Source organism: Fukomys damarensis, unplaced genomic scaffold, assembly GCF_012274545.1.
Source record: "Fukomys damarensis isolate Sample0158 unplaced genomic scaffold, DMR_v1.0_HiC HiC_scaffold_4, whole genome shotgun sequence".
NCBI classification, from domain to species: domain Eukaryota; kingdom Metazoa; phylum Chordata; class Mammalia; order Rodentia; family Bathyergidae; genus Fukomys; species Fukomys damarensis.
Genome location: NW_022900916.1, coordinates 67,997,988 through 68,017,073, shown reverse-complemented (window position 1 = coordinate 68,017,073; position 19,086 = coordinate 67,997,988). Strand labels below are relative to the sequence as shown.

The following is a 19,086-nucleotide window of genomic DNA, read 5'->3' as shown; positions in this document are numbered from 1 at the left end:
CGTCGGGGCGCAGCGGGGTGGAGGCGGCGGCGGGCTCGCGTCGAGTCTCCGGAGAGGGGGAGGGACGCGCTGCTTCCAGGGGCAGCTCCAGTGTCACCCCGAGAGGAGTAGGTCAGGTCTCCCCAGAGCCGGAAGGGGGTCAGGAGTTGGCGCGTGGCGCTCCCCTGGGGACGTGCGGAGGGACAGGGCTTAGTGAGAAGAGTAGTTGTTAACCAACCGCAAGTTTTAGACAGTCACTTTTCTGAGAAACAGCACAGGATGGCAACGGTATTTGGAAAATACCGTTCCTGATCGACGACATGGGGTTAAGGATTAAGTATCTTGCCTTTAGTCACACTTCCAAAACCCACTGAGAATCTGAACAAGTAGATGTGCTATGGGCTTTCAAAAAACGTCTTTTTATGGGCCATTATTATAGATGATTAGAATAGATGAGTGTCAGATGCCCGTTCAGCCAAATTGTAGATTTTCCCATCATAAAACCAAGAAAGAAAGTATACCAGGGCCAGGGATTTAGCTCAGCGGTTCGGTGGCCTGCCTACCCGAGTTCAATCCCCGGTACCAAAAAAAAAAAAAGGAAAGTATACCAGTTACTTTGTTTTGAGGCAGAGACTCACTATGTACAGGCGTTCAGGCTGGCCTCGAACTCTAGGGAATCCCCCCTGCCTTAGCCTCTAGACTGCTGGGATTGCAGGCGTGCGCCATGTCTAGCTGCATTTGTTATTTTTTATTAGCAATTTCCTTGAAAGCAGTTAGGTTTGGACCATAGACCATGACTTTTGCTTCAGTGTGATGGAAGTAAGCGGATCTATATGATAAATTGGAGATGTTAGGAGACATTTGGAAGAGGCCACTCAGTCTTCAGCCCTGAGGCTGGGAGTTTCTGGTACCAATGACTGTAAGGTCCTGTAATTTCTAAGAAAGTATTTACCATACATATGAATATTTATTTGATCAATGTAGAATTTCATTTGAATAATTAGAGGTGCCAAGATTAGATCTATCTCTTTTGGCCACTAATAATAACTTGTTGACTCTGTTTTGGGATTTTGCAGCCTAAGGAAGCTGATTTGTAAAAAAAAAAACTCAATGGTATCCTAGTAATGTGATGTAAATGATTTTTGTTTTGATCCTGTTGAGACTGTACACCTAACTATAAGTGCGAGTACTGCTGCTGAGGTTTTTTTTTTAAGGCATATTAAATATGTTGTCATTAATACTTCCATAGCAACTAGTGTGTAGAGTAATTTCCTGTCTGATAGTCTCCTGTGTTAATGATTGTGTCCAAGACTCAGGCTTTCTAAAAGGCCCATTTCATCCTGATCTGAGTATTATTCATCATCTGCACCTAGAAGTTATTACTGATTACTTACCTGTTACTTTTAAAGTTTTTTTATGGTTGCAAGATTTATTTTAACACAACAATATTGATGTGAAAGTTTTTTGCAAACATGTTTTTCATTTTTCTTGGGAGTAGAATTGCTGGATCAAATGATAGTTCAGTTTCACTTTTTTAGGAACTGCCAGTCTGTTTTCCATAGCAGAGGTGCATTTTACCTTCCCACCAGAAATGTATGACAGTTCCAGTTATACCCTTACCAATACTTTTGATTAATTTTTTTCTCTTTTGCATACCTCTTTTAAAAATTGATTGATTGATTGATTGATTGATTTTTGAATGAGAGACACTGGGTCTGCAGGGCAAGCTTGGGCTGAGTAAAAGAAGAAAAAGCAAAGTATGGGCCAGGGATTTAGCTCCGTGGTACCATCACCTGCCTCCCAAGAGCAAGGTCCAGAGTTCTTTCCCCAGTACCAAAAAACAAACAAAACACAACAAAACAAAAAGAGCAAAGTAAAAGAACACCCTGGAGAAAGCAGGGTAGACTATCATGAGAAAAGCCACAATAGCCTTTAAAATTAATTTTACTAGTACACAATATGTATATAGATAGATCACTTTCATCATAGGGAATTTGTACCTGTATATGATATATCTTTTTTTTTTTTTTTATTTTTTTTTTTTTTTTTTTTTTTTTTTTTTGGTACTGCAGATCAAACTCTCCTTGCGCTTATGAGGCAGACAGTGGAACCACTGAGCTAAATCCCCAGCCCTAGTTGTAGTTTTTTGAGGAATCTCTCTGCTGATTTCCACAGTACTGAACTGCATTCCTGTAACAGTGGAAAAGGATTCCTTTTTTTCAGCAGCCCCACCAGCATTTACTATTACTTGATGACTTGGAAATAGTCATTCTTTCTGTAGGGAGGTGGAATCTCAGTGTTTTAATTTGTGTATTCTCAGGTCAGGGATTTAGCCCATAATGGCTTTTGCTATTCTAGGTCTCTTCTGGATCTAAATGAATTTTGGGATTGTTTTCTCTAACCCTGTGAGGTATGCTGCTGTTACTTTGATTGGGAATGCATTAAATCTGTATCATGGTTTTGGCGATATGGCCATTTTCACTATATTGGTTCTGTTATTCAAACGCAGTAGTTCTCTTTCTGTTTTATGATCTCCTCTGTTCATAGTGCTGTACTTTTCAATGTAAAGTTCTTTTACTTCATTAGATTGATCCCCAAGTATTTCATTTTTCTTGATGCCATTGTGGAAGGTATTGTTTCCCTAATTTTTCTCTCAGTGAGTCTGTTATTTATGTACAGAAATGATTGTTGACTTTATATCCATCTATGCCACACAATTTAGTTATTGGGTCTTCTATGTAGAGGATCATATCATCTGTAAATGATAGTAATTGAACTTCTTCCTTTCCTGTCCTTATTCCTTTTATTTCTTTCTCTTGTGTAATAGACCCGGCTAACGTTTCCAGAGCTATATTGAACAGGAGTAGTAATAGTGGCCATCCTTGTCTTCTTCCTGATTTTGAAGTGAAAGCTTTCAGTTTCTGACCATTCAGTATGATGCGGGCTCTTGGTTTGTCATGGATGGCTTTTATCAGATTGAGATAAAGACCATCTCTTCCAGTTTGCAGTAGGGTGTTGCCATGCATGGGTAGGAGACTGTCAAGTGCTTCTTTTGGTGTCTACTGAAATGACCATGTGGTTTTTGCCCTTGGTTCTATTAATATAGTGTATTACATCTATTGATTTGCATATGTTGCACCATCCCTGCATCCCTGGGATGAGTACTACTTGGCTGTGGTGTACAATGTTGATGATTTGGGGCATTCTGCTTGTCAGTGTCTTGTTGAAGATTTTTGCATCTGTGTCCGTGAAGGAGATTGGCCCCTGAAATTCTCCTTTATTGGTTGGCTCCTTCTCTGGTATCAGGTCCTTCTTTTGGTATCAGGATAATGCTCGCTTCTAGGAATGACTTTGGGACTAGAGCTCCCCAAAGAAAACAGAAACAATCCTTCTTCCTTCATTTCCCTCTTATAGCATTCTGGTGATAATTCTCCCAAAGTGGGTCTTCCACACCCAGAACTATGTTGAGTCAGTTTAGTTGGGCATTGCTTACTCAGACTGACACAGCCATCACAAACCAGCTCTTTGATTCATTCATTATTTGTACTGTTTGTTTTAGTCTCCTATTTTATTGATTTCTCCTCTTATCTTTACAAGTCCCTTTCTTATATTAGCTCTGGATTTGGATTGTTCTTTTTTCTTTAGGACTTTGCTGCACATCCTTAGGTTATTTGGGCTCATTCTGTTTTTCTTTTGTGGGCATTCACAGCTGTAAACTTCTCTCCTAGGACTGCTTTCGTTGTATCCCATAAGTTCTGGTATTTTGTACTGACATTATCATTTAATTTTGGGAGCTGTTGTATTTCTTTAATTTCTTTTGTGACCCATTCATTATTCAAGAGTGTGTTGTTTAATTTCCATACATTTATATAATTTCATTGGTTTCTTTTGTCATTGATTTGTAGTTTTATTGTACTGTGATCTGATAATATGTGTGGTAAAATTTCAGTTCTTTTGGATTTACTTAAGCATGCTTTACTTGCTAATATGTGGTCTATTGTGCTGCCAAGAAGAATGTGTATTAGAGCTAAGAGAACACCCTGTAGATACATAAGTCCATTTGTTCAAAGGTTTGGTTTTTATTTTATTTTTTTGTTTTTGTTTTTTTGAGACAGGGTCTCATTATGTAGTTGAGACTGACCTGGAACTCACTATGTAGCCCAGGCTTGTCTCAAACTCGCAGTGATCCTCCTGCCTCAGCCTCCCAAGTGCTGGGATTACAGGCATGCGCCACCACGCCCGGCTCAAAGGTTTGGTTTAACTCTGATACTTCTTTGCTGATATTTTGTTTGGTTGATTTATATGTGATAGCAAGATATTGAGGTCTCCCATCATTTTGGTTTTGATTGCAGTCTTTGATAGCTGATGATGTGTTGAGCAACTTTGTGCTTATTGGCCATTTCTGTTGCTAAGCTTTTTTTTTGAGACAGGGTCTCACTGTGTAGTTGAGACTGTCCTGGAACACACTATGTAGCTCAGGATGGCCTCGAACTCACAGCGATCCTTCTGCCTCAGCCTCCTGAGTGCTGGGATTACAGGCGTGCGCCACTATGCCTGGCTTGGCTATTTCTGTATCTCCTCTGAAGGACTATGTTTTCATACCTTTTGCCCATTTTAAATTGCTTTTTCTCTATTTATTTTTAGTTTTTTGAGACAGGGTCTCTTTATGTTGTTCAGGATAGCTTTGAACTCACTATTTGGCCCAGGTCTTGAACTTGTGCTGATCCTTCTGCTTCAGCTTCTCAAGTGCTAGGGTACAAGTGTGCATGACATGCCTGGCTCTAAATTGCTTTTTAAAAATTATTGACTTGTTTAGCTCAGCGGTTTGGTGGCCTGCCTTGCAAGTGCAAGGACCCGAGTTCAATCCCCAGTACCAAAAAAAAAAAAATTATTGACTTGTAATAGTTTTTTATATATTCTGATACAAGTCCCTTATTAGGTACAAGGCTGGCAAATATTTTCTTCCATTCACTGAGTTGACTTTCTCTTTCTTGAGGATGTTGTTTGGGGAACAAAGTTTTAAGCAAATACTGTTGAAGTGTAGTTTGTCTTACTTTATTCCTGTCTTGCTTTTAGTTTTGGTGTCATATCCAAAAAACCATTGCCAAATACAAGGTTATAAAGTCTTTTTTTTTTGGTACTGGAGATTGAACTCGAGCCCTTGTGCTTGCAAGGCAGGCAAAGGCACCACTGAGCTAAATCCTGGGCCTAAGCTCATAGAATCTTAAGGGTCCTGTGTTTTAAGAGTTTTATAGTTTTATCTCTTATATTTAGGTCTATGATCTGTTTTCTTTTTTTCTCTTCTTTTTATTGATGTGCATCAGTTATACTGAATATTGAGTTTCTTTTGGGCACATTTGTTCATTCATGTAATACACTTTATTTTCATTCGCCCTATTATTTCTTCCTTTTCCCTCCCCCCCTTCTCTAATAGTCTCCCTTTTACTTTCCTGTAATCACTCTTTTTATTACTTTAATTTTTTTTAAACAGTCCATATATGAGTAATGACATGCGATATTTGACTTTCTGAGTCTGGCTTATTTTGGTCAACATGATGATATGCTCAGTTTTGGGTGACCTCCTTTTTTTGGGGGGGGTACTGGGATCAAACTTGCGTCCTTGTACTTGCAATCCCAGTGGTGGAACCGCTGAGCTAAATCCCTGGCCCTTGGGTGACCTTTAGTACATCATGTGAAGTAGAGGTCCCATCTCACTTTTGTGCAAGGGATGACCAAAATATATAGTGAATGTTTAAGTTAAAACTGTTTCATAAATGACATTTTACCAATAATCTCCTTCAAAATACTTCCCCTTGCTTCAAAAACACTTATCCCATTGTTTTTGCGACTTTTTTTTTTTTTTGGTACGGGGATTGAACTCAAGCCCTTGCACTTGCAAGGTAGGTGGTGGAATCACTGAGCCAAACCCCTGACCCCCCACTTTGAGTCAGTTCTGAATGTGCTTTTTTTGGGGAGTCTCTGTGGGATGTGATAAAAAATACTGTGAATGCGGCTGCTGAATGCCAGCCAATGGAAAGGCAGGCTCACAAAAACATCGCAGTGGGTCCTCGTCACTTTATTCACCAGATCTGGCACCTTGCAACTTCTGGCTCTTGTCCCACATTAGAATTACCATTGACTTAGATACTTTTTTCTCATTGCTGAGACAAAATACCTGACATTGAAAATTAAAAGGGAAAGGGTTTATTTAGCTCACAGTTTGTAGAGGTTTCCATCTATACTTGCTGGCTCCAAGGCAGAGTGGCACGTGGCAGAGGAATATCTCAGGGGACAGATAGTTCATGGCAACAATGGGAGCAAAGGAACCTTGACAGTGCCTTTCTGCCCCTTTTATCTTACCCAGACTACTGGGATTAGAACAGTGCCAAAGCAAGCAGTGTACTGGTGAAGAAGTCACCAGCCCCTAATCCTGGCATTGCACACTCTAGATTCAGCCACCTGCGAAAAGCTCTATGACTGCATGAAGCTTTGGGAGGCTTCTAGACTCAAATCACGTCTACTGTGAAAGGTGGTTTTAAATTGACTCAGCACATCGAGATGGCCATGAAATGTACCTAAAGATACCAGAGTGGATTTCCAGACCTGCTTCAAAGAGTGGCAAGGATGATGAGATACAGTGTGTTCAGAGTGAGGGGAGTATTTTGAGGGGGATTAGTGAGAATGTGTCTTGTGTGGTAGTACATTTTTTTTGTTTGTTTTTTTGTGTTTTTGTTTGGTACCGGGGATTGAACTCGGGTCCTTGCACTTGCAAGGCAGGCCACTGAACCGCTGAGCTAAATCCCCGGCCCTTTCTTGGTTTTTTTGAGACAGGGTCTCACTATGTAGCTGAGACTGACCTGGAACTCACTGTGTAGCCCAGGCTGGTCTCGAACTCACAGCAATCCTCCTGCCTCAGCCTCCCAAGTGCTGGGATTACAGGCATGCGCCACTACGCCTGGCGAAAATTTTTTTATTCTTTGTTATTTTTTCTTTCTTTCTTTTGGTACCAGGATTGAACTCAGGACCTCGCGCTTGCCAGGCAGTCCCTGTGTCTCAGCTTCCCAGTGTGCTGGGATTACAGTGTGTGCTACCACGGCCAGCTGGATTTTCATTACTATTCCATTCGATTACATGCTGTCCTTGTACTAGTCCCACACTGTCTTGTTTATTTGTTTTTGGTACCAGCAGTTGAACTCCTTGAGCTTGTCAGGCAGGTGCTGTACCACTGAGCTATATATCCCTGGCCCCTACTCTTTTTTTTTTTTTTGGTACCAGGTATTGAATTTGGGACCTTGCGCTTGCGAGGCAGGTGGCAATCCACTGAGCTAAATCCTCGGTCCCCAGCCTCTACTCTTGATTGTTTTTAAAATTAGGGAATTGCAAGTCCTACTTTGTTATTTAACAGTATTGTTTTGGCTAGTCTGTGTCACTCGAATTTCTTTCTTTCTTTCTCTTTTTTTGAGACAGGGTCTCACTATGTAGTTCAGACTGCCCTGGAACTCACTATGTATCCTAGGCTGTTCTCTAACTCCCAGCGATCCTCTTGCCTCAGCCTCCTGAGTTCTGGGATTACAGGTGTGTGCCACTGTGCTCGGCTTGACTTACTTTAGGGTCTTTCAAATGAGCTTGTTGTTGCTTCAAAGAAGTCAGCTGACATTTTGATAGGAGTTTGCATTGACTCTGTAGTTCAGTTTGGGGAATATTGATATCTTAACCACATTAAGCACTGTAATCCATGAATTTAGGATTATTTTATTTATTTAGATCTTTTACTTTTTTAATGACATTGCATAGTTTCTAGAAGATGAGTTTTTATGTATCTCTTGTTAAATGTATTCCTATGTATTCTTTTTTATTTTTTTCTTATTGAGTTTATTGGTACAATCTAGGTATACAATACAGTTACATTCATTATTGGGATCCTGTACCTTTACATAATAGGTCTTGATTCTCATTTTTTCCCCCTTGTCCCTGCCCTCCCTTCACCCCCTCCTCCCCTCCCCATTTTATGTATTCTTGTTGATGCTATTTTAAGAATTGTTTTCTTCATAAAATTTTCAGGGTGTTCATGGTAAGTGTAGTTGCCACTTTAAATTTTAATGTATTAACTTGAGAAATTTTAAGAAAGCAGTGCAACACAGTATTTAGGAGTGGAACAAGCAGTGTTTCTTTTAGTTTTGATTATTTATAATGTAAAATTTAATTGTAAATTGACATTGACTGTAGAAATTTCTTTTTTTTTTTTTTTTTTTTTTTGGTTTTTTTGAGACAGGGTCTCACTATGTAGTTGAAACTGACCTGGCACTCACTAAGTAGCCCAGGCTAGTATTGAACTCACAGTGATCCTCCTGCCTCAGCCTCCCAAGTGCTGGGATTACAGGCATGCGCCACCACGCCCAGCTTACTGTAGAAATTTCTTAAACTGTTTTTGGTGAGGTATTTCCAATATCTGCGGCAACGAGAAGATGCTATTTTTTTAAACAAGTATCTATAAAATCTAGTAGAAGTGTTTGTTTTAACACATGTAGTTCCTCAGTTATTTCCTTGTGTGAATTTCCTAATTCCTCAATTTATCAATATTTAGATTAATAAATTGTGAAACTATAAAACTTTAAGCATAATGGAATTTCCTGTACTTATCACTTAGCTTCACAGTTTACCAACTCAAGGCCTCAGTCCCTTGATTATTTTAAAGCAAATCCAGACATTATATGATTTCATCGCTAAACTAATGATATACTTTATAAGACATATCTACTTTTTGAAACTATATTATCCTGGAAAAGAATCTGGTGTGATGGATGTTGTGTAGTTTTATTAGGATAAGTGGAGTCGGTGATTAAAATTGGTCTTTTATTTTGACATGCAGGTTTCCAGCTCTTATGTAAAGTGGATGTTTCCCACACTTGATCCTGAACATCAAGTAGATCATCTGTTTAGTAAAATCTAAGCTGCCATGGAGGAAATAGCAGTAAAAGTTGCTGTAAGAGTTAGACCTCTGCTTTGCAAAGAAGTTCTTCATAATCATCAAGTCTGTGTGAGAGTTATTCCAAACACCCAGCAAATTATCATTGGAAGAGATAGAGTCTTTACTTTTGATTTTGTTTTTGGCAAAAGTTCTACTCAAGATGAAGTTTATAATATGTGTATAAAGCCCCTGGTACTGTCACTCATTGAGGGCTATAATGCAACTGTTTTTGCCTATGGACAAACCGGATCTGGGAAGACATACACCATTGGAGGAGGCCACGTTGGTAAGGTTTTCATATTCTTAGGCTTTTGAGACACTAGAAAGAAGCTAAAATGTAGTACCTGACACATAATAGGTGTTTGGCATAGTGATTGAATAATGAAATAATTAATAAATCAAATGTGATCATAATATCATCTTTGAAAGAGTTTTTTTTTTTTTTTTGGTACTGGGAATTGAACTCAGGACCTTTTGCTTGCCAGCTATATGGGACACCACTGAGCTATATCCCCGGGCCAACACTTGTTTCTAAATATTGAAATTTCATTAAATAATCTAATTTATGATTTTTTCTTGAAGGAAGAAGTTTTAAGACAATATTCAGTTTTCAGCCCTTGTTATTTTGACCAGAATTTAAAATAGATCTAAACGAGTTGACATGATCATATTTTGCATCCTTTAGCCAGTTATAAACATTAAGGATCTTGCAACCAGAGTTTAGAGGCAATAGGATAAATTTATTCTATAGTGTAGTGTCTTTTTTTTCTTGTCATATTTGTATTTGATTTTAGGATGCAGTTTCTCCTTATTGTAATAATAGTTTGGAAAAGTAGAGCCATGGGATTTCCTGTACAGCCGGTGGGAACTTTGATAACTATTTCTCTTAGTTGCTAAATGAGGAACTCCAACGATGCAGAGAGGAAGAGATGGTACAGTTAGGTGGCTGGCCAAGCGGGAGAGTCACAGCCAGAACCCTGTGGAGTTGCCTACGATATTGATTTCTTCCTTTCTTCTTTGTGCACTATGTAAACACTGCACCACTGAGCCACACTCCCATACTCCTGTTTTTTCATATTAAAAGCAAACTTATTTTTCTTTTACACGAAGGAAGATTTTATTCAGGATTAATGTAATAAGTATTATTTTGGGAGAAGGTCTCACTAAGTTCTGAGTTACCCAGACTGGGCTCAAACCTGAGATCCTGCTGCCTTAGTCCCCAGAGTGCTGGGATTACAGACATGTGCCACTGTGCCTGGCTTTATGGTACTAGAAATTATAAAATATTCATAATAATTTGGTAACTTTTTAATAGGTATATTGAATTTTTTTTTTTTTTTGGTAGCATGTATGGAACTTGGGACCTTGTACTTGTGAAGCAGGCAGTGGAACCACTGAGTTAAATCCCTGGCCAGGGATATTGATTTTTTTTTCTGTACCGGGAATTGAACTCGGGACCTTGCATTTGCAAGGTTGAGAAACCACTGAGCTAAGTCCCCAGCCCGCAAGTATATTGATTTTTATTAAGAGGCCGTAAGCATGAGCACAAATTACTTTCTCTTTTTTTGGATGCTCTTTTGAGACAAAGTCTTGCTGTGTAGTCCAGGCTGGCCTTGTGCTCAGTATGTGGCCCAGACTGGCTTTGGACACCCATCAATCCTGCCTCAGCCTCCAAGTGCTTCATTTACGGGCATGCACTACCACTCTTGGCATGGGCACAGATTTATATACCATTTTAATAATATGTAATGGCTAATGATGGCTGTTGAACTATTAAAATTTATGTTTTTTTCTCTGAAATAGTGTACTTTGGGAACATGAGATCAGCATTGCTTATATGATATTTAAGTTTCCAAAACACATATTTAAGTTTTAATATAAATAGTTAAAATTTAGCTTTTTGTTTATTTTTGGGACTTTGCGCTTGCAAGGCAGATGGCAGAATCACTGAGCTAACTCCCCAGCCCTAAAATTTAACTTCTATTTTCATTTATTTATTTATTTTGGTGCTGGCGATAGAACTCAGGACCTTGCACTTGTGAAGCAGGCAGCGGCCCCACTGAACTAAATCCCCAGCCCTAAAAATTAGCTTTTAAACATTTTAAATTATTGTGCTTTGTTTTCTATTGAAGTGGAAGATAAATGAGCTATTTCTGGTAGGTCATATATTCTGGATTATCTAGATTGCTTACTTATTCTATAGTTTGAAAAATGTTCATTTTCTTTTGCTAATTTCTGGAAGCTCTTTTTTTTCTTTTTATTGAGTTTATTGGTACATTTTAGGTATACAGTACAGTTACACTCATTGTTAAGATCTTGTACCTCTACATGACAGGTCTTGGTTCTCATTTTTCCCCTTGTCCCTGCCCTCCCTTCACCCCTCCTCCCCTCCCCATTTACAAACACTTTATTTCCATTTTTTCATTTTCTCATATTTTTTTCTTTTCCCTTATTCCCTTTCCCCTACCCTTCCCACTTTCCCTACACCTTTATCCCTTTTCTTCCTGTTTCACATTGTTAATTACCTCATTAGGATCTTGTGTACTATTGTAGTTTTTCACATCAGAGTCTGGAAGCTCTTAAAAAGAAGTCGTCATTGTACTCTTTGTATTGGCAAAACATGCAGTTCCTTTACTCCCCACGTGATGACAGTCTTGCTTAGGTGATATGGGCCAGGGATGTAGTTCACTGGTGCTGTGCCTGCCTGGAAAGTGCAAGGTCTGGAATTTGATCCCCAGTACCAAGGGAAAACACACACACACACACACACACACACACACACACACACACACACACAACTTAATTGGGCCAGGGATGTACCAGGGATGTAGTTCACTGGTGCTGTGCCTGCCTGGAAAGTGCAAGGTCTGGAATTTGATCCCCAGTACCAAGGGAAAACACACACACACACACACACACACACACACACACACACACACACACAACTTAATTGGGCCAGGGATGTAGCTCAGCGGTACAGTGCCTCCTGCCTAGCAAGCGCAAGGCCTTGAGTTCGACTTTGGTTACCAAAAAAAAAAAGGAAAAATTAGGTGACAGGCAGCCATCCAAGTTCATAAAGGATCAGATCTTCAGAAGTCGTTGCCAAAAATATAAACTTTGTTTTTTGATACCAGGGATCAAACTTGGTAAATTTCTGTAATCTACTTGGAAGAAGTTGTTTTTGCAATATTGTTATGAATGTATTTTTCATAGAACGATGCTAAATATGGTGTGCAGATTTTCTAACCTGGCTTATAGTGAAGCAGGCAGTGGAGCCACTGAGCTAAATCCCCAGCCCAAACCTGGCTTAGAGTAACTTAGTCTTGAATCTCAGTTTATCCCCTCAATTTATGTATTTATTTTGATACCAGGGATCGAACTCTGGACCTTGCATTTGCAAGGCGGGTGGCAGAACCACTGAGCTAAATCCCCGGCCCCGTCCCTCTATTTATTTTAAATTTTATCTTGTACACAAATTTTGTCTTGTACATTTTGTTGTTAGTTACTATTTTAAGCTTTATTTGTTTTTGGTGTTTTGTTTTGTTTTGTTTTTGGTATGGGGACCTTGTGCTTGTGAGGCAGGTGGTAGCGTGACTGAGCTAAATCCCTGGCTGCTATTTTTAAAATCATGGTTATATGTAAATATAAACATGTGTAACCTTAAATTTACCATTTTTGGTACTGGGAATCAAATCTTACACTCGCCAGGCAAACATGGTTCCACTGACTTGTATCCCTGGCCCAATTTACCATTTCACTTGCACTTTTTTTTCAGTACTGAGGGTTGAACCCAGGGCCTTTGCCCAGAATTTATTTTTTGAGATGGGTTACTAAATTACCCAGGTGGGCTTGAACTTTTGCTCCTTCTCCCTCAGCTTTCCTCAGCTGGGATCACAGGTGTTTTTTTTTTTTTTTTTTTTTTGGTACCAGGGATCGAACTTGAGACCTTACGCTTGCAAGGCAGGCAGCAGCACCACTGAGCTAAATCCCCAGCCTTGCCTTGCTTTTTTAAGTGTATAATTCTTTGGTATCAAATACATTAACAATGTTAATGAATAATCACCGCTTTTCCCAAAAATCATTATTGTCCCAAGCAGAAATTTTGTACCCATTAGACAATATAACTCCTAGCCCCTTTGTAATCTCTAACTTTCTGTCTATGAAACTGACTTTTCTAGATATTTCATAAATTATATAGTATTTGTCTCCATCTGGCTTCTCTCACTTAGTGTATTGTAACATGCATTGGAGTTTCATTTCTTTTTATGACTGAAAATGATGTTTGTATATACCACTTTTTATTTATCTTGTTCATTCAGTGAATACTTGAGTTTTTTCCCCTCCTTTTGGCTTTATCAATGCTTTGCTGTAGACACTGGTGTGCAAGCATCTGTTGTGGTCTGTTTTAGGGTGTTTGTTTTATTTTGACTTTTTGAGACAGGACCTCACTGTGTAGTTTAGGCTGGCCTTGAATTCGCTATTTAGCCAAGGCTGGCCTTGAACTTATAAAGAAAGATAAATTTGTCAGGCGTGGTGGCGCATACCTGTAATCCCAGCACTTGGGAGGCTGAGGCAGGAGGATCACTGTGAGTTCGAGACCAGCCTGGGCTGCAGAGTGAGTTCCAGGTCAGTCTCAACTACATAGTGGGACCCTGTCTCAAAAAACAAACTAACAAAAAAAATGGATAAATTTCAGCCATATGGAAATTAGGAAAATGGATATACTTTGAGACCATAATGTTAAAGAGACATAAAATTAAACACACAAGTTTAAATGTGGCATAACTTCTCTTTTATGAGAAACCCAAAGTATAAATAATTTAAAAAACAAAATAACAGGCTGGAGGACCCCTGTGAGATCAACGCCAACCTGGCCTACATAATGAGTCTAAGGCCAGCGTGAACTACATAGTGAGACTCTGTCTCAAAAGGCCAAAAAATACATATGTAAATAAAGGATTATAGGAAACAGGGAGATAGATCTTTGTGCAAATGAGTAGGGGACCAAGAGATGGAGAGAGGGTAGAGGAATGTGAGAAGAGTTATAGAAAGAAACATGATTGAATCCAAATAAATTTATGAAAGTAAAGAGCAGGTATTGAATTGGTTTGAGGGGAAAAAACCCACAAGCTCAATTTTTAACCTGTTAAGCTTCCACTATCTGTTAGGCATTCGTTATGTTTTATGAGCAGGTGGATCTGTGAGTTCTCAGGGTCCATGGCAGTAGTCTGAACTGAAGGAAAACCCTGGAAGTCAGCTACATAGAGACAGTATTTAATGTGAGGGGCTGAATGCAACCACTAAGTGAGAAAACAGAATCCACAGACCCCAAAACTGAGCCCTGGGTAGTTCAAGTACAAGGAACTAGCAAGAGTGTCTGAGGAGGGGCTGTTAAGTAAGAAGGAAACCAAGAATGCCACAGCCTGGAAACCAGTGCGGGGAATGTACATCAGTAAGCCGATAGGTCCGGTAAGACCAGTAATGGCCCCGACTGGTGGGTTTAGTAAAGTGAACGTCAGTTGTGATCATCTTGACCAGCACAGTTTCAGTGACAGAGGAGGTGAAGTGTGGCCATTTTGGCAGTATTGCTTCTGCCTGAGTTTCTCTACAATATCTTTTTTTTCAGATTACTGTAGTTTTTGTTACAGAGGTCTTTCACTTCTGTGGTTAATTTTTATTTTTATTTATTTTATTTATTTTTTATATTTGGTACCGGGGATCGAACTCAGGTCCTTGTGCTCACGAGGCAGGCCATGTGGTTAATTTTTAAATATTTAATTTTTCTTGATGCTATAGTGCATGGTATTATTTTCCTCAGTGAGTTCGCTATTGGTGTACAGGAATGCCATTGATTTTTGTGTGCCGATTTCATAGCCACCTACATTGCCGAATTTGTTTATTTGTGCTAGGAGTGTTTTGGTGACACTTTTGGGATTTTTTATGTAGAGGAGTGTGTCATCTGGGAATAATGATACTATGATTTCTTCCTTTCCTATACATATATCTCTTTAATTTTTTTCTCTTGCCTGATTGGTCTGACTAGAGTTGCAAGTGCTATATTAAAGAAGAGTGATGGTAGTGGACATCCTTTTCTTGTTCTTGATTTTAGCAGGAAAGCTTTCAGCTTTTCACCATTTAATATGATGCTGGCAGTGAGTTCAGCATAAATGGCTTTATGAAATTGAGATAAGGTCCTTTTATACCTGTTTCCCTCAGGATTTTTATTTTATTTTTTATTGTGAACAGATGTTAGATTTTTGTCAAAGGCTTTTTCTGCACCTGTTCAGATGATCGTGTGATTTTTGTACTGGGGATCAAACTCAGGACGTTGTGCTTGTTAGACAGGTGCGGTGCAACTAAGTTACAACCCTGAGTTGATTGTGTTATTTTTGTCTTTGCTTCCGTTTAAGTGATATAGTACACTTACTAATTTGCAGATATTAAACCATCCTTGTATCCTTGGTATGAAGCCTACTTGGTCATGTTGTATGATATTTTTAATGATTTCCTGTACTTTGCCAATCTCTTGATGAGGATCTTTGCATCTATATTCATTAGAGATTGAGCTATAATTGTCTTTTTTGGTTGAGTCCTTGTCTGGTTTTGGAGTGAGGGTATTGCCAGCTTCTGAGAGTAAATTTGTCACTTCTCTTTCCTTTTAGTTTCATTAAAGAGTTTGAAGAGTATTGGCATTAGATCTCTGAAATTCTTGTGGAATTCAGTAGTGAATCCATTGAGTCCTGTCCTTTTCTTAGTTGGTTGGTTTTGTATACACACACATATATATTTATATTTAGGTTTTTGAGCTAGGGTCTCACTTTGTAGTCCGGAATGGTCTTGTACTTATTATATATAGTCCAAGCTGGCCTCAAACTTGTGGCAATCCTCCTGCCTCAGCCCCTGAGTGCGTGGATCACAGGCGTGTGCCACCACACTCAACTGGTAGATTTTTTTATTACTACCTCAATTTCATTGCCTATTAGAGATATATCTAGATATATCTAGGAAGTTATCACTTTCTTTGGGATTATCCAGTTTCTTGGAGTACAGCTTTCCAGACTAATTACTGATAATCTGAACCTTTGGTGGTGTCTATTGTGACTGCACCTTTTTCATTTCTTATTGCATCAATATAGGTCTTTTCTTTCCTTTTTTTGCTAAGATTGTCAAAGGTTTTGTCTATTTTGTTCATTCTTTATAACTAGCTTTTATTTATTTGTTTATTTGTTTATTTATTTATACCGGTGAATTTAGGGCCTTGCGCTTGCGTGGCAGGCGGTGGAACCACTGAGCTAAATCCTGGGCCCTCATTGATTTTTTTAAATGTTTTTTTAAATTCTCAATTTCATGAATTTCCTGTTCTGATCTTTATAATGTACTTCCTTGTACTAGTTTTGGATTTGGATTGTTCTTGTTTTTCTACCTTGAGGTTATTTATTTGGGCCTACTCTGTTTTGTTTTATTTTATTTTTGGTACTGGGGATCAAACTCGGGGCCTTGTGCTTGAGAGGCAGGTGGTAGAACCACTCAGCTAAATCTCCGGCCCCATAAAGTTTCTAGTCTTGTGAAATTTCTTCTCCTTTATTTTTTTGAGGGGAGTGCTAGGAATCAAACTTGGGAACTTGTGCTTATGAGGCAGGCAGCAGAACCATTGAGCTAAATCCCCGGCCCCTCTCTGTTTTTCTGATGTGGGAATTCAAAGCTATAAATTTCCTTTTTTTTTGGTACCGGGGATCAAACTTGGGACCTTGTACTTGCGTGGCAGGTGGCAGAACCACCGAGCTAAATTCCTGGCCCTATAAATTTCCTTCTTATGACTGCTTTCACTGTGTCCCTTAGGTTCTGGTATGTTTTACTGGCATATTGTTTGATATCAGAACTAATTTCTTCCCTTTTTTATTCTGTGATCCATTGATTATTTGTAAGTGTATTTTTGTTTGTTTTGTGTTGAGACAAGGTCTCGTTGTGTAATTCATGCTGGTCTTAAACTCACTATCATATTTCTCCGAAAATAAGATCTAAGTGGAAAATAAGCCTTAGCATGGTTTTTCAGGGTGCTCATAAGTGCTATCCCCAAAATAAGCCCTTACTAAGATCGTCCACCACATGGACACATTTAGTATGTCTGTTGCAATGCACAATGGATGTATTGAATTATAATAATACATAATTAAATATAAATAAAAATTATTGACACTGATACTTAAAATACAGGAGGATATAAATTATAATTAAGTATTTGTAATACCCAAGCGGGCATCTTTGGATGAGAGGTAAATGCCTATGTAAACAGATGAACTCAAAACTTGGCGAATGAACAGTTGGGGTACAGACACAATGCACAGATAATGTGCACACTTGATAATGAACACACATGGTTGTGCCTAATAAGAATTTTCATAATTCAATACGTCAAGTGTTGTAATGAACATATATAATGCACTCACGTGAAATAATTGTTTCCTGAATTTTATCACCTGAAATTTTTCATTGCTTCTGTCATAATTTTTGTTGCTCTTCCTGTCTCATAAGTCTTCAATTAACACTTCATTTAGTGGAGATTTTGTGAAGCCCAGCCTGCAAGAGGTCGTGACTTGGGTCGTGGGATAAAATCACTGACAACTCTGTTGTCAGGCTACTACAAGCAGGTGACATGGACAGAAATTGATCATTTAAGGAGAGCACTATTCCTGGACATGAGGTTGGGACCTGCAGGAAATAGAGTCACAAGAAATTCCACCTAGAATTGGAGGTTTGGAGAGTTACGGTGATTGATATTCCAGAAGTAGAGGATATAACTGTATTTGAATAAATGTAGATTTTTGTTCATGAATAAATGTTTATTGTTGTGCATGAATAAATAAGGCATTCCTTGAAAATAATCTCTATTTAATTTTTTGGAGAAAACACATTAACCTAAGCCCCACTCTTAGGGCTAGGGATTTAGCTCAGTGGTAAAATCTTGCCTTGCAAGCTCAAGGTCCTGAGTTCGAGCCCTGGTACAAAAACCAAACATAAGACCCACTCTTATTTTTTGAGAAATATGGATTGTAGTCCAGGCCAGTCTTGAACTCGTGGTGATCCTTTTACCTCAGCCTCCTGACCTCCAAAGCTGGGATTATAGATGTGCACCACCGTGCCTGGCAAGTATATTGTTTGACCTCTATGTATTTACATAGTTTTGTGGTTTCTTTGCTTTTGATTCTAGTTTCATTGTACTATGATCTGGTAATATATATGGGATAATTTCATTTTTTTGTATTTATTTAAGTACTTTATGGGCTGGTACAGTGATGGCGAACCTTTTAGAGTTTTCAGTGATGCAAACAGCCCACTGCGGCACACGTGCCATAGGTTTGCCACCACTGGGATATTGTGTGTGCTACTGATGAGAATATCTGTTCTGTTGTTGTTAGGTAGAACACTCTAGATACTGATTAAGTCTATTTGTTCGAAGGTGTGGTTTGACTCTGATATTTCATTACGTTTTTGTCTAGTTGATCTGTTTGTGATAGTGGGACAGTGAAGACCCTCACGATAATTGTGTTGATATTTATCTCTTCTTTTATGTCCGGTAGTATTTGCTTTATATTTTATGTTCTGGGTTTGGTGCACATATATTTATAATTGTGATCTCTTCCTGTGGAATTGTTACCTTAACTAATAAGTGTTGACCTTCCTTGCCTCTTCTTTTTTTTTTTTCTTTTTATTGAGTTTATTGGTACAATCCAGGTATACAATACAATTACATTCATCATTGGGATCCTGTACCTTTTCATAATAGGTCTTGATTCTCATTTTTTCCCCTTGTCCCTGCCCTCCCTTCACCCCCTCCTCCCCTCCCCATTTACAAACACTTTATTTCCATTTTTTCAGTTTCTCATATTTTTTTCCTCTCCCTTATTACCTTTCCCCCACCCTTCCCACTTTCCCTACACCTTTAGCCCTTTAGTTCCTATTTCACATTATTAATTGTCTCATTAGGATCCTGTGTACTATTATAGTTTTTCACACCAAAGAAACTATTTACTATTTCAGTTAAAGAAATCCCTGTATGAACATTAAAAATAGGGAATCCTAAAATAAAACTAAAAAGGAAAGTAAAAGAGAAAAGGCAATGATGTAACATCAAAGTAATC

General features: G+C 38.7%; 1 protein-coding gene across 5 annotated transcripts in view; it reads left to right on the top strand.

Moving 5' to 3' along the window:
* Window positions 1–19,086, top strand: part of Kif27 (kinesin family member 27) — a 147,953-nt gene that overhangs the window by 14,483 nt on the left and 114,384 nt on the right. For 4 of the 5 annotated variants that reach the window (XM_010632916.3, XM_010632920.3, XM_010632921.3 and 1 more), the window contains one exon: window positions 8,849–9,233. In XM_010632916.3, coding sequence (XP_010631218.1) covers window positions 8,936–9,233 — 298 coding nt within the window. In that variant the 5' untranslated portion in view covers window positions 8,849–8,935. Of the gene's footprint in view, window positions 1–7,532; window positions 7,555–8,848; window positions 9,234–19,086 lie in introns of those variants that run through there. The other variant, XM_010632917.3, reaches the window with a different exon arrangement.